Source organism: Lonchura striata, chromosome 8, assembly GCF_050655825.1.
Source record: "Lonchura striata isolate lonStrDom1 chromosome 8, ASM5065582v1, whole genome shotgun sequence".
NCBI lineage: Eukaryota > Metazoa > Chordata > Aves > Passeriformes > Estrildidae > Lonchura > Lonchura striata.
The window spans coordinates 10154019-10168996 of NC_140710.1; the positions used below are offsets into that span (position 1 = coordinate 10154019).

General features: G+C 43.2%; 1 protein-coding gene across 10 annotated transcripts in view; it reads right to left on the minus strand.

Moving 5' to 3' along the window:
• Positions 1-14978, minus strand: part of RNF220 (ring finger protein 220) — a 219588-nt gene that overhangs the window by 32873 nt on the left and 171737 nt on the right. For 6 of the 10 annotated variants that reach the window (XM_085586306.1, XM_085586304.1, XM_085586303.1 and 3 more), the window contains 2 exons: positions 14843-14886; positions 13625-13757 (listed from right to left, as the gene is read on the minus strand). In XM_085586306.1, coding sequence (XP_085442432.1) covers positions 13625-13757; positions 14843-14886 — 177 coding nt within the window. Of the gene's footprint in view, positions 1-13624; positions 13758-14764; positions 14887-14978 lie in introns of all 10 variants that reach the window. The other 4 variants (XM_031505551.3, XM_021528386.3, XM_085586300.1 and 1 more) reach the window with 1 other exon arrangement.

The following is a 14978-nucleotide window of genomic DNA, read 5'->3' on the forward strand; positions in this document are numbered from 1 at the left end:
GGGCAGCCCTTTTCCAGCAGACCCCTTTCAGAGTGTTTCACATACTGGCTGTACACTACCAGCCAACACGTGTCACAAGCTGCCTCCTCTTGCTGCAAATGGCTCATCTAGTAAATCTTGACTCACTCAGCTCATCACAATGTTTGGGAGAAGATTTAGAGGGGTAAGAGAGACCTGTCAAAGAAGCTGGATAGTCTTTCAAAGCTGCTTTAAAAGTCAAGAGTGGGCGATGGGGTGGTAATTTATAGGCATGGCATTTAACCTGCAGTAACACCATCCCCTGCACCTGGCATTACTTTAGCCCATCACTTCTCAAAGGCCATAAACTTTGGACACACAGGTCTTCATTTTTCTTGTAGCTGTGGGAGACACAAATCATGCAAAGCTGGAGCTGTGACTTGGCCAGTCCCAGGGGGTGATCTGAACATTAGCCAGACAATGAATACTCAGAGCAAGTGCCTTGGTTGGGGGGAAGGTGGCCAAATGAGTGAATGTAACTAGGACCATCCTCCTTGTACTGTCTCTGCAAGGATGCCAAGCACACCGCAGACATGCACCTTTCCATCAATTTTGTTTCCAAGTGACTCAAGCCAAATGGTGGTTTATGGCTAGAGCTTAAGATGAGAAAATCTGCTTACTACAATACAGTTTACAAATATTAAGGCACCTTGTCTTCAGAATCCTTGTGTCCTTGCTCTCAAGACCTTTGTATTTAAGAAAATCCCTTTTAAGTCTGGAAGGAAAATATTCCAGAGCTTTGCCTGAATCTAGCTCTATTGCCTAGGTGCACAGCAAGCAGACTATTATACTTCCTAAACAGGGAGTGTACAAGGGGAGAGTTTGGATAGTATGTGTTTTGATGGCAAATATACACTGGGATGATCTAAGAGAGCCTTTCAGTCAGAGAGTGCACTGCAGAGAAGTTCGTAGGTTAAAATGAGGGACAGGGGAAAGGTAAATTTTCTGATCAAACAAGAACTCCCAGACTGACACCTAAAGGAAGGTGCAATCATGTGATCCAACTCTTAGTTCTTCACTTAATATGGATTTTTTTTTTATGCTACCAAGTGCAGCCCATTGCAACATGATAAAACCCAATGATTTATAAACTGTATGCTAAACAAAGTCACCTCCATGAATCAAAAAAAAATTCTGAATATAAGCTGTGCTATCAGTTTTAGGACTTCAGAAGCTGTTTTAAATGAAAAGTTATGAAACATGTTTCTGATGCAAATCAAAAGATCCATAAATCCCAGTACTGCTCCTGCACACAACAAAATACTAAAAAATGGGATGTAAACCTTGGCCCAGCATCACCTGGGGAACAAATGGCTTGCAACCAGCATCCTATAATACCTTTTCGTTCTGCAGCAGGGATGGATTTTGAGGCCTGCTCCAGTGGGATCAGGTTTGGTGCCACAATTTCAACCTGACCCTCCTTGTCTAACTTCCTGGGGTTGCATCCATGCACAAAGCCAGTGAAAACACCCACGCAGCTGTTCAAATATTTGACGTCTGAACTGCTTGACATTATTCATTCATCTCAGGCTCATTCAAACCAGATTTCTGGACAAGCGCTGTTATAAATGGATTAAGAAGACCACTAAATGCAAGGAAGGCCCAAAAGGATCACACCTGCTTCTCACTAACTCAGCCCAAATGTAAAGAGGGCTCACAACTTCCACCTCCTGTTGGTAGTGTACACTGCCATCCAGGAGAAAGGAAAATGTGAAATGGAGTGCAGAGGACAAGAGCCTCCAGAACACCCCTACCAACTCCACTTGGGTGATTTGCAATTCAGCAGTGTGCACTGAGAACAAGGAAGGGCTCCTCCAGCAAGGCTCTGCTTCTGAAGGTCACACAATAATTCACAGCCATCAGCAACACTGCCTGGAGTAGAGACCTCTAAATCCAGAGGTCAATGCTAGGACCAGAACTTTATTCCCACGTGTTAACAAAGTGAAATCCCACAACTGAATGTTAACTTGCGAGTTTGACCTACAAATTCATAAGAGACGTGATCTGTTATTCACAGAAGCAGCTCTGACTCTTAGGAGTCACCCACGGCCTGAGGAATGTAATTCCACATGTGAATTTGAAAATACTGCTTTTAGATAAAAAAAAGAACAAACCCAGTGCAGACTCTCCTATATCTTTCTTGTCCCTTGTTGAGAATTTTTTTCTCTTGCTGTGCATTTGGTGGAGGCAACCCCTTGTCATATGCTGCCAGCCCCAATACAATTAGCCTCCTGACGCTAAAGCAGCACAGTTCTCTGACAGTCTTAATCCCAGCTGCCTCCTTAAGGACCAGACAAACAGGAGTGAACAGGCAGGTCAGACGCTGGGGCCATTAAGCAGAGAAAAAACAAAGTTACAGCTCTGTCTCCAATCCCCATTGCTCTTGTAGCCAGGTGCTCTGACAAGCAATTCCAGCACTGGTATTGAGTGGCACCTCTATAAACCCTGTGACAGTTTGGGAGACAAACTCGCCCATCAATCAGAATGTACCTATCAACATCACTTACCTAGCACTGTGTACACAGCTTTCTTTGCTTGGGCTGGTCTCAGAGCAGTCTGCCTGAGCCCCAATTCTTGTTACTTTCTGAAAAATTTAGGTACTCTACACAAGCAACTGTGTTTCTGAAATACTGACTTAGAGGTCAGAAAAATGGGAAAAATTTGCATGCCTTGTAACTGCTGCCAGCTTCAAGCAATGGCAAGCTACAGGAATCAGCTGAACTTGAAGGTAAAATCACTTTCCATTCTTTCCATGTACCTATTAATAATGTCTGTAGATAAATCTCACCAGAAATCCTTTCCTTCCCCTTCTTAGGGGAAGCAAATAAAATAAAAGCACTTTTATTTCTGTTAAGTCGTCCCCTATGTCTAAGCATCCTCTCTGACCTCTGCACTGCTTCTCAAATCTCACTTCCTTTATGCAGTCCTCCTGATGAGTGGTCACCTGATCAACTCTCCAGTGAATGGTGGCCCAGGTTAAGATCAAGAGTTATTAACATGATATATAAGCAGATTCACAGAACAGATAAAAGGACTTCACATTCAAGTACCTCCTTTTCTCCATCACACACAGTAGCAGATGGTCCAAGTGACAACATATGCTGCTTCAGGTGCTGACAGCACTGCTCCTGCACAGTCATGAGCTCACATGGAGACTGGCAGTCTTAGGGGCAGAATGGTAACACAACCAAAACCACTGCAGACCCAAACAACTCCAGCCTAATTTCACGAGCACAAGTAGGAAAACACAGACCTACTGTGCTCCACCTCTGCTCCTCAACTCCTGTCTAAGCAGATCAGTTTTGGTGACCAACTGTTCTGTATACATTTAATCATATGTTTATATTTCATTATCACTCCAAAGAAAGCCAAGGAAGAAAACTAAAATGTCAGTATTATTATTTGCACCACTGTAGTAAATGCAGCTACTAGATACTGCTCATGCATAGGATCAAACTCATCTGGATGACTAACATTTCTCCAGTTTGGCCCTCAAGGAATGGGAGTGTGGGTGTGTGTGCGTGTGTGAAAAATCTATACTGGAAATATTCTAGAAATCCCAAATTTTGTATAAATTCCACAAATGGGTCTAAATTCAAATCCATCTGAGAAGCATAGAGTTCTACTGGGGCCCATTTTGGCTGGGAAGAGGCATTCACTGTGTTTGCAGGTAGCATCCATGTGCTCAGGAAAGAAGAAAGGCCTTCCATAAATCTCAAGAACTGCAGCTTTTGCTAATTACACTCCTTGCAGTGACCCCCTTCTGTACAACCTCCCTTTCCAGCACGTTCACTCTGTTTTCTTACTGAAATGGCACTCATTGGCTTCTTGGAGAGTAAAAACAATGAAGACAATAAAAGTAGTTTATGCAGACTCACGGCCAGGCCTCACATACTTCCGACAATGGCTCTAAACTGGGTTTATTTCATCATCTGCTGAAGTATCCCAAACTAATATTAAGAGGACAAGGTGGAATGGATGCCATTTTGTTGTAAGAGACATCTGGGAAGACAGAGAAAACCACTAAAAATTCTTGAAAATGAGAGGAAAGCAAAGATAAGGCCATGTTGAACACAGGTCTCTCTATGGATCCATAATGCCTTCCTAGCCTTATTGTTCCCCACGTTTTCCTAGCACCAACAGGGATAGAATAGTTCTGGTGATGTTCCCAGCCTGCTGCAGAAGAAAAATTACATTTAGAAGCCAGGAAAAGCTGCTTACAAAACAAGAGTTTTATTTCTTTGGAGCCAGATCCATTTAAAGCTAAATGGTGATTTACCTGGAAAACTGACACCCAACTGTGTTGTTACAGCACACACCTGAAACAGCAGATGCATCCATCTGATGCTGTCTATTAGCTCCCACAGGGGCACAAATGGGCTGTCAGACACCTGACTGCTTACCAGTGTGGATGCTTACAGGGATTTTTGCTAACAGATCACAGAAACAGCTGCCTTTAAGTAAAGGGGCCATATAATTTTACGACCATTACCATAATTTTGCAGCAGCATGCTGAACAAAGGGCAGGCAAGCACTGCTGTACAGGGTAAGAGCCAGCTGCTACAAGGCTCAGGAAGAGGCTTCCCCACCCCTTGCAGCATTGTGAAGGTGTCTTTTATGCCTCCTGTAACCCATCAGGTACAGACTATGGCTGCAGAGGGGAATACAGACTCAGACCAGAGCAAAGGTCTGATCTGGTTTAACGATTTATGGCTGCCTCCTAGAGCCTCGTGCTGATGTACCACAGGAAGGTGAGAACAGCCCCATGTCTATCTCAAAGGCTGTTCTTCAAAACCTGGAGCTGAAGTACCAAAGCACCAGCAATAGCCATGGTCTTTGCAGCTACAGCTCGTTTTCCACAGTTAGGGAAAGGTGGATCTGAAAGGTTTTGTTCCCCCGGGGAGAGGGTGGAAACAAACAAAAAAGGAAGAGGGAGAATTAAAGTAATCTTGAATCACTAAGCAGATTCACATCACTGGATCAATAAGCACCACTGACAGGGATCACAGGAATGTCGCAACTTTGCCAATAATAAAGCAGCACAGCAGAGCTCGGAGGATGACTTTTCTAAGGCAGCCGAGCATGAAGCTGCAAGGCTGGTGAACAGCTGAATGTGACACCCTGGCTTACAGCAGCCTGCTGCCAGTGGCGGGGCTCAATGCAGTTTGCTTTAAATAATGATGAGCATAGAGATTGTATTCATGGGGGAAAGGCAACCAAGGACTGGAAAAACCAAGGGCTAAATTTCATAGGCCAAACACATGTGCTTTTCCTCCCAAACAAATTCTTTTCTAGGCTGGAAAGAAGAAAGAAAAATCAGTGCTAATTTAATCAATTGATCAGTCTATTGATTGCAAAACTGGAGCTGCTAGTTAACCATGTGCTGTAATGCCCTCAACTCTGAAACCACAAAACATACCATTGATTTCTTCACTTCCAGCTCCAAAACAAGAAATAAAACCGGGCTTTCATGGAAAAACAACTTCCTCGTCCAGGGAGAAGATGCAAGCAAAGAAGAGAGGCCAGGAAACAGGGACAGCCGCATCTTGTGAGGTTCAAACTGAAATTAGTTACAGATGCAGTCACAGTGTCTTGTGTAAACTCTATCGATTGGGTGGCTGACAGTCTTGGGAGCCTCCATAGTAGGACAATCAATCCGGCTGCAGTGTCACCTGCCACTTTGCTGAACAGTTGACAATGCAATTATCCAGTGTGGAGGCAGGGAGTTGGCGTGTGTCAAACGCAGTTAGCCACTTTCCGGGCACTACTCGATAATGCGTTTCACCGCCGCGTGTAGGAGACGACACGCGGAGACAGGAGCTGTTTAGAGCCATCGAGACCTGTGCTCCTTTTGCTCCCTTCTTCCTTTAGGAACATCTCACTGCCCCTGACTTAACAACTGTATCCTAAAATGCTATTAAAATCACATCAATCAACCATTGTGTGCTTAAAGCTCAAGTTTGACCCGAGTGTCCAAGAAGCAGGTTGCAGTTCTAGAAGAACTGCAGACCCTTGAGGGAAAAAATTAAAAATTCATCAGATTACCATGTTAAAGCCTGGGATTTTCAAGACCACATCTAACAGACCAGCAGAAAACTGGATTGCAGAGCAACTAATGTCTGAGATCTACAAAACCTGAAGTTTAAAGGAACTGTCGACTGAAACCCAGTCTACTTCAAAAAATGAGTAGTTTCAGGTACTCTACCTGCTCCTTTACTCCCCCTGCTAATTTTCATGGTGTTACAACTGCATTTTCTGTTTTCTTTTTCTCCCTTTCCTTCCTCTAGGAAGGGGTTGAGAGATGTCCCTTTTCATCCCCCAACTAGGATACGTAATACTGTAAAAGGGAAAGAATTCCACTTCTTCCTGCAGAAAAATATTTTCCTGGTTAAAGTGGCTGTCAGTGTTACATAAAGCAACCACCAAGGTTTACTTGACTGTGCTCCTTTCAGCTAATGCAATCTAGCAGACTGAGGACAAAAATTAGATTCTTGCATTTTTGTATGCATTCAAGTTAACACAAATGTACAATCAGCAGTGAGAAATTTTAATGGCTATCCTCACTAATTTCTTTTTTTCCAATAAAATGATTTTTACTTTTCTAAGTCCAATTGATTACTTTGTGTTCAAAAATGAACAAAATGGTGTTCCTTGAAGAATTATATGAACTTCAAACACACATGACCTTGGACATCAGTTACATGGCAGGTCATGCTGGCTTTTGTACATAAGGTAAGAAGTTTTTTTCTTAAATCACATACTATTCTAATCTGTTTTTCTGGCTCACTAGAGGCAACTTGTCATATTAATGTACAGGACAATACTTAAGAGATATTTATTATCTAGAGGATCCTTCAAATTCTATATGAAGACACAAACTACAGAGAAAGTCCATGTGATTACTGTATCTATCACTATGTAAACAGACTTTGTTAGCATTTTTAGGTTGACTATTATGGGCAAGTACTTGCTCTCAAAGGAGAGAGGTACAAACATTAAAAAGTGGTTGGGCTACTCCATCAGATCAGTCCAAATTATTGTGCTTCTGCAATGGAGGGATTACCAGGATTATCACTTTTACACAAGGGCTGAGGTAAGGGACACAAGTGCTCTGGGGCTCAGCAGCCCTCTGTAAGGAGCAAAAGGCACAGACTAAGCACTTGTGAAACATGGAATTTATACATCTTGCCCACTTGGAAGCTTACAGCAGGTAGAAGTGACCAGCAAAGGTAGCAACCCAAATATAGGAAGACTAAAATTCAAGGGCTGAGAGGCTGGGAAGGATGCTTAGATGTACAGACACATTCACCTTAGAGAGAGATGCTGACACTAGAAACGTGTCAGAGAAATTAACTGAACTGAGCTCTTGCTAATTGGGAGGAAGATTAAGAATTTCATTTCAGCAAAGATTCCTTTTACTCTTAACACAGACTGCTCTTGCATCCAAGCTGAAATTTGCTTTAGCTTGCCAGGGTAAAAGGAATGAATTCTGGCTCATCTACACAGCAGCAGCAATGATGATTCTAGTTACTACACCAGTCTTCCAAAAGGCCTAAATATGCCAGTGACATCTTCCATTTCCCATACAGTCTCTTAAGAGATGTCACACACTTACTGTCTGGTTCAAAAGCTTTTGCTGCATTTGAATAGATCTGTTTATACCCTCTTACCAGTATAACCTTAAATGCAACCTGAATCTCCTGACATGAAAAAAAAAGGAAGTCTCCTTGCCTCTTGAAGTTTTCCTGTACATCTCATTATATTTTATCTGAAAAAGAGGCCATAGCTGGCTACAGGTGAGATTCTAGAGCAAGACTTTAAAGGTTTGTCACCAGTTCTGCTACGATCTTTTTAACATTAGAGAAGATGCTTCTCTGTGCTTCAGTTTCCACATGCATGTCGAACACAGATTTTAAGTTTTGTTGTAGAGTTCTATTTTCATGAAATTGTACAGAGAAGCACAACTGAGTTTTCCCCTCTCTATTTGGAGCTTTCTGCCAGGCAGTTACCAGACCCAAGAAGTAACAAAAACCTGTCAAGTAATCACAAAAACCTGTTGTTGAGGTAGGAGAACTAAAAAGTATTTAGATTCTGAGGCCAGGACCTCACACATGAAAGAATGATTCTTATAATGCATGGATTTAGAAGGAGAACAAACTTGAGGAGCATACAGCTACTGGCCCAATGCTCTTTCTGGGACAACTAACCCACACTAGATGAAGGCTGGACAGCAACACTTGCTGCTTAAACTGAAGCATATCTTGATGCTGTGTCAATAGAAACCTGGCAGTGGGAGGACTTCAGCCATTTGCTAGAAACTTTAAAGCATTTTAATACAGTCCTACTTTCCAGGCAGCTGCCCTAATTGTTCATGACATAAGATCCAATGCAAATGGACACCCAAGGATAACTGTAGTTTGTTACAGCTTATAAAGGCTTTACCAAGTCCCTCTATTCATACACTTAGTTGTGCTGTTCTTTTCCCTTGGTAAGACATTAGCAAATAGAGCCAAGCCCTTTGCTAGCTTGGGAGAAGGGCAGCATGGAGAAATAAAAAGAAATACCAGAAAAATAAAGAGAAATTTCAGAGTTAAGTAATCCCTGAGTGTTTCTCCTTCTTCAAGAGCATCACAGTCTATCAGGCAGATCCTTGTCATTTTGATCTTAGAAAGTATCCTTCCCTGAAAATGCCCTGCTTGCCATTTTAACATTTTTCAAGTCTTTCTCTCTTCTGCGTTATTTTTGATGCAACTGATCTGCTGAAGCAAAAGAAACTGAGAAGAGCAGTGGTGACTAGCTTGCTACTACACCTAGAGGAAGGGAAGGCTTTTTGGTGGGGGAGCTGGAGGGGAGAAGAGGAGGACAGGGCAGGTGAAGAGAACTTAGCTACAATTCTTCATTTCTTTCATATCTAAAGAGGACAGCAATCTCTGTTCTATCAGACCGCATGGTTCGTGCTTTAAATGGTACTTGCTGCCAGCTTGCTTTCCCTGTCTCTCTCCCTTTGAAGCAGACTGGACAGCTTCCTCAAGCTGGCGTTATCACTCCCTCTAACCACTCTTGGCAGGCAATCTAATTCCCCCTGAAAAGGTCACCGCCATTTTAACTGCCTTTCAATCACATTAAGCACGCTGCCGCTCGTGCTCAGAGCACTGCGCCCGCAGCTCTCCTGACTGAGGTGCGATCGATAAACTGACATCCCGCCCAACACCCAGCTCCCCAGCCGCCCAGCCCTGCTCTCCTCCATCCCCTCTCCTGGGCAAGCTGCCTCCCCGAACGGACGGAAAGAGACCAAGTGACAAAATCCTCTCCTCAAATCTGAGGCAGCAGAAGGGAACGGCAAACCTGGCATTTACTAATCTTTGTCCCATCTGTTAAGAAACAGAAGGGTGCAAGCATCCCCCACCCCCCACCAGACCTACAGAGGCAGCAACTTCACAGGACAGTTTGCTTAGGCACCAGTCCAGACACCTTTGAAGCTGTGTTACAAAGAACAAGCCTCCCTCAAGCTTCCCTCAATGCAATCATTACCGTTATCTCTCCCCCCGAGCTGCTTTTTTTTTTGCAGTTAGGAGTTATGTGTTCCACCCATCGATCCCTGTGTAAGACACTGTTTTAAGTCCTCTTGCCTTTTGACTGTGCTAAGCCGTTTAAGAGATGACAGCAGCTTCTATCAGTGTGAAGCTGATGTGATTCTTTTCAGATAAAGCACTTTTTTTCCCCGCTTCCCCCCCTCCCTTCCCTTCTTTCAAGTAAGAAACATACACACAAAAAGAGACACTGAATCTTTCAAAGAAAAAAAAACCTTTTGAACTTCCCTCAGGAATTCTTTAAAGGGATAACCTTACAGTGTAAACACTAAGGGTAATGTGCATCCATTCTGGACTGGAATAGAAGAATCGCTACAAATATGTTGAGCATAAAAAAAACCCAACAAACCCCACATCAGAGACGAAGCCACTTGACGCTTTCACTTGCGAAGCCTTGTTGGCATCCTAAACACAGAAACTCATTAAAGGTGGCATGAAATAATCTCCTGCAACAAAGAGCTTCAGAGAGAAATGATTCAGAGACATAGGGAGAGATACTTACTGAATGTTCAGGTATTTCAAGAGAAATTTTAGTCTTGTGACACTGTAGTGAGGCAGGGGGATATCTGATTATTTTATCTGTACAGTCTTATGCTTTGAAGTACAAGCTTGATTTAAACGGAGTTTGGTATTTCATGCTGGTATTATTCTGCACCTACCCTCAAACCACAAACTCCCCTACAAACCCCTGCTTCAAGGACTTCTGCTGAAACGAACTGGTTCCAAGCCCTATATAATTGTCAATAATCTTATTTACACCTTACATCTTTCCAGTTTTGGAAAGCAAATTGAAGGATAGCAAATGAATCTAGGAGGACCGCTAGAAGTACTAAATACTTCCTGACTGAAATCCTTCACCTAACCCAAGAGCTTCAGAGACAACACATTGATCCCTGCACTTCTCAGGTCATATTCCTACTTGCTGCCACAGCCTGTTCTTTCCACCTGCTGCCTCAGGTATGCCAAGCTGTGGCAGCCAAGTAGGTGTGCTTTGGCTCTGCCGCACTAGACCTGACTGGGGGGGCTTGCAGCTGTAACACCAACAGAAAAGACAAATAATTTCCAGCTTCTAAGACAGTTCCTCAGGTCATAAGAGCAAGTTTTCCCTGCAAGTGCTCTGGAAGCAGGAAAGTATCATCCTAGGAACTTTACAAGTGAGAGTTTCAGCCTGTGGTTTCTTCTATGTTTTAGACAGTCTTCCAGAAAATCCAAACAGGGCTGTTTCTGCTTTTAGGAAGAAAAACCCTAAGGTCTCTCAACCTTACTCCAACTGAGACTCTGTCAGGATTTTCTATATAATTGGCAAAGAATTTTCCTCATGTGGAGAGTGATATGAACCTTGTCCCCTAACAAAAAATGTTAAAAAAAAGCACCAGGATCTATGTTAAGTTCAAGACACTGCTGTAATGCTGCCCAATGGACTTATGTACAACACATACTGGCCACAGTGTCCTGCTCTCCCTTCACCCAGCTGTGACATCTCCTCAAAGCAACACACCATTAAAACCAAAATTAATGAGACACATGGCCATCTATTTTCCCCTCTGGTTTTATGTATTTCCCCATGTCATCTCTTTAGACATTGGTGACATCCCTGTAGCCTGGTAAAGGCTGTCTGGCATTATAAAAGACATTTGATTTCCACATCACTGCTACTTCTCAGCAAAGGCAACAGAGCCAAATGCAAAGCCTCAGGTGACAGGGGTTAACGAGGGCCTTGCCAACTCCAGACAAAGCAGTTTTAAGCATTAGAAAGCATCTACAAAACGCTGTGCTGTGCTTTAGGGCTATAAATTAAGAATTCTGTCTGGCAAGAGCCAACACTGGCAGCAAAAGAAGAAAGACAGTCACCTTAAGGTTACCTGAGAGTGCACATAGCAGTCCTGAATGATGGAGACCCATGAATGCAGCAGTCAGAGACAATAGGAGAGCCACAAAAGAGAGCATGAAAAAGTGTAACCTAATTAAAAATAAATGCAATCAGACAGCTGTAGGAGATCACTCCAGCTTTGCTCTGGCTTTCCAAAATTTACAACTTTTTGCACTGAGTAGGTAGGTACCCTGTACATATTGTCTGATTATCCCAAGATACTAGGTAGAAAGTTGTTAGGAAAAAAATTCCCCTGCTTAGGGAAGAGGACACTTTTGTAGAGAAGCATGGCAGCTGTTGAATCTAGCTGCCAGCAGAGGTGTGCTCCAGGGAGGAAGGGCAGGTGGTAGAGACCTGCCAGTTGCTCAGGTATCAGGAGTCCCTTCTTCAGCTGTAGTTTTGCCACAAAATGCTGCACAGGGAGGATGTTTCTCACTACAAATAATACAGGGAGTTTCCTGTGCTTGTGAGCTGACCTAAAGATATCTTTCATCCAGCACCACCAAGGGAAGAAGTCTAACCCAAAAGCCTTGTCAGCAGGCTGATTATGGAGGGTTTTAGAACTGCATGTATTCAGCTTTCCTCCTGGACTTCCAATCTTTTCTTGGATGTCCATGTAATTCCTGAAGGTATAATGAAGGTCTCCAAAAGGAAAGAAGAGACAGATCCCATACTTCCTGATGGAAGCAACGCCCTCTCTAAGTATGAACAAGTATCTGTTCATATGCGTGTACCCACCTGGCACAGGTTACAGCACTAACTGATGCTAAAACCTAACTTCAGGTGGGGGAAAGCAGATGATTGACATAGTAACAAGTAACACATTTGAGAATTGCTTAAAATAATGAAGAAAATGCAACAAAAAAGCAAATACTTCATATTTACCCAGCCTAACTACATCAATTACACACAGACATCCCATGCTTCCCCAGTACAGATTGTAGTATCTCTGCTACATGAACACAGCCTAAGATCCCGCATGGTCTCATCAGGCCTCTATGTGGAATCATGCACAGACACAACTCCCCATGCAGTCACAAAAAACGTTAGGCTACTGACATAGCATGTAATAGCATGAGCTTCACTGGGGGTCCTTTGAAGCCCAAAGAAGCTGCTCCTTATCTGCTCTGTTAAAACCCAGCTACAATTTAATTTCAGAGGAAAGCAAGAGCAGACCACGAGTGCCTGTTTTTAGCTGAGCACATGGCTAGCTTTTAAGTCCAACTCCCTTATGCAGTAGCCTTTCCCCTTGAGATATTTTAAATTAAAATCCAAGCTGATATAGGAAGAGATCACATCCCATCCTCTTTATTGAACGAAGGGAGCCAGCATTCCTCCTCTCATTAAGCATGCGCTACGTGGATTGCTTGTGAGAAACTCTTGTGAGTGCCTGAGGTTCATGCCAATGAACAGTTTAGTAAATCCTCCTCTTTGAGGCCAAAGGGCTGAATGTAAGAAAGGGACCAGGTTTCTAGCTAAAATTACATTCACCAATAAAGCTCACAAGAGGTCAAATTTTGCCATAACTCACTCTCTCCTTGGTAACTGATTTCCCCGTCACTGGGGAAGGAGCAAAAGAAGGAGGAAAAATAAAATGTGTTTGTCTGAGAGCCCTAAGGGCTTGCAGTGCTGGAGGTGCAGAGCAGGTTCCTGGATTCTCATTTATCAACCTTAAAAGGGATGGAGTGATAAATGCACAACTGGCCCTTTAATATTTTATGCAGGTGCTAAAGCGACTTAGCTGTCACCTCCAATACATCACCAGAGGCTGATACACCAGCTTTCGTCACTCCAGGCTGGGAATTTTTGCAATTTCATTTCTATTTCCCTCTCTTCACATATTTCCATGTATTTCTTACTACGTGTGAGATATAAAATGTTATTTTCCCCATATGATCTACCCATTCCCTCTTCAGCCACATTCCTTGAGAAAAAAATAACCCCATGCTTTGTTCAAGATTTGCACAAATTTTGACTCTCAACATTCAAGAGGGACAAAAAAACTGAAATCACTTTACATTCTGGCAAAGGCTGATGATTCTGCCTTCTGTGGAAGTAAAACCCCCCTGTCCCTCCCTTTAAAGATAGGTAATGATCAACTTCCACAACAGAATGATTTACAAGTGCCCCCGAAACACTGGCGCACCTCGAAATCCTCCCTCCAGGAGAGTAGTGGCCCGTATCCTCTTCTGCCCGCACCACTCGTACTCTTCAAAGCGGTTGCCGTTCTCGTTCTCAATGTCCACAGAGTCATCCTCAGTCATGCAGGAACCTTCTCTCTGCATGGGGCAAAGCAGGGGCAGAGCGTTGGGATGCACAAAATGGCTCTTTGGGGTTCATAACTCATGGCGGGATGGGGAAGAAAAGCTAGACTGCTCCCAGGACAGCTAAGTATAGAACATACAGCAGCCTCTATTCCCATTCCTGTTCCTACTAACCGAAACTAGAGAAGTAAAAAGGTACTGGAAGAACTTGACAACCTAAGATTAAAACAAGTTGCAAGTTTCATAATTTTTACTAGAGAAAATATAAGGTCTGGTCCTTAAAACAATGCTGGTGTTCATTTCAACATGCATTCCCCTGCCTTGCATGCAAAATTCCTCTACCATCCAGGAACATGACACCACAGATTCCTTTGACCCCTAGCAGAAGTGCTCTCCTGTAACATAGTTTTGGGGCACACTGATCTAATATAGCTCTCTTTACACTATACACCTCTTGAGGCAACAAGTCCTCTATTGAAGGTTTTTCCTAAGAAACACAAACAAAAAGCCCAATGACAAAACTCTCTCCCTCCCCCGGGGCTTGTGTCTCCTTCCTTGCAGTCTTTGGGATGAACCGCATGAGAACAGTTCTACTTAAATGCATTTCCCTGGAGTAAGATGATCATGCAATCCCAGTCTGCTACAAAAGAACCCGACAAACAAAAATTCTAATATCGTCAAAGGCACAGATCAGAACGAACTGCTGTTCCTGAGCTACATAGGATGTCTAAAATCCTACCCAAGGTTCATAAACTTCAATAGCTCCACCTTTAAAATCTACAAATTAGACCTTGGTAACAGCAGAACAGTGCACGAAGTAAAAAGTTACTAATGCAACAGAAGAGAAAAATCCAGAAGAATCCATCTTCCCAGACAAAGAAGCAACTACAGATCTTAGGGAAACAGTTAGCATTGCCTGCAAGCTCAGCAATGTTAGTTCTTGCCCCACATTAGATCAACTACAGACAGAGCTGGGAGTAGGGAGAAGGGAATGGCAGCTGGTGATCCTGTTACGCCTCTACCTTTGCAAGGCATTGTTCCACATGCCTACTCATCTCCTCCTCGGATCCTGACAGAGGGCGGCTGCAGAGGGGACATACCTGCCCTTCGTCTTGCTTCCTCCGTTTCATTTTTCCAATCCGAGCTGCATGGAGAAACCAGGGAAAGAAAACAAAAAAGGAAGACATGTCAAGTTTGTAGATCCAGTCTTAATAAACCCATGGCAAAAACAGTAAG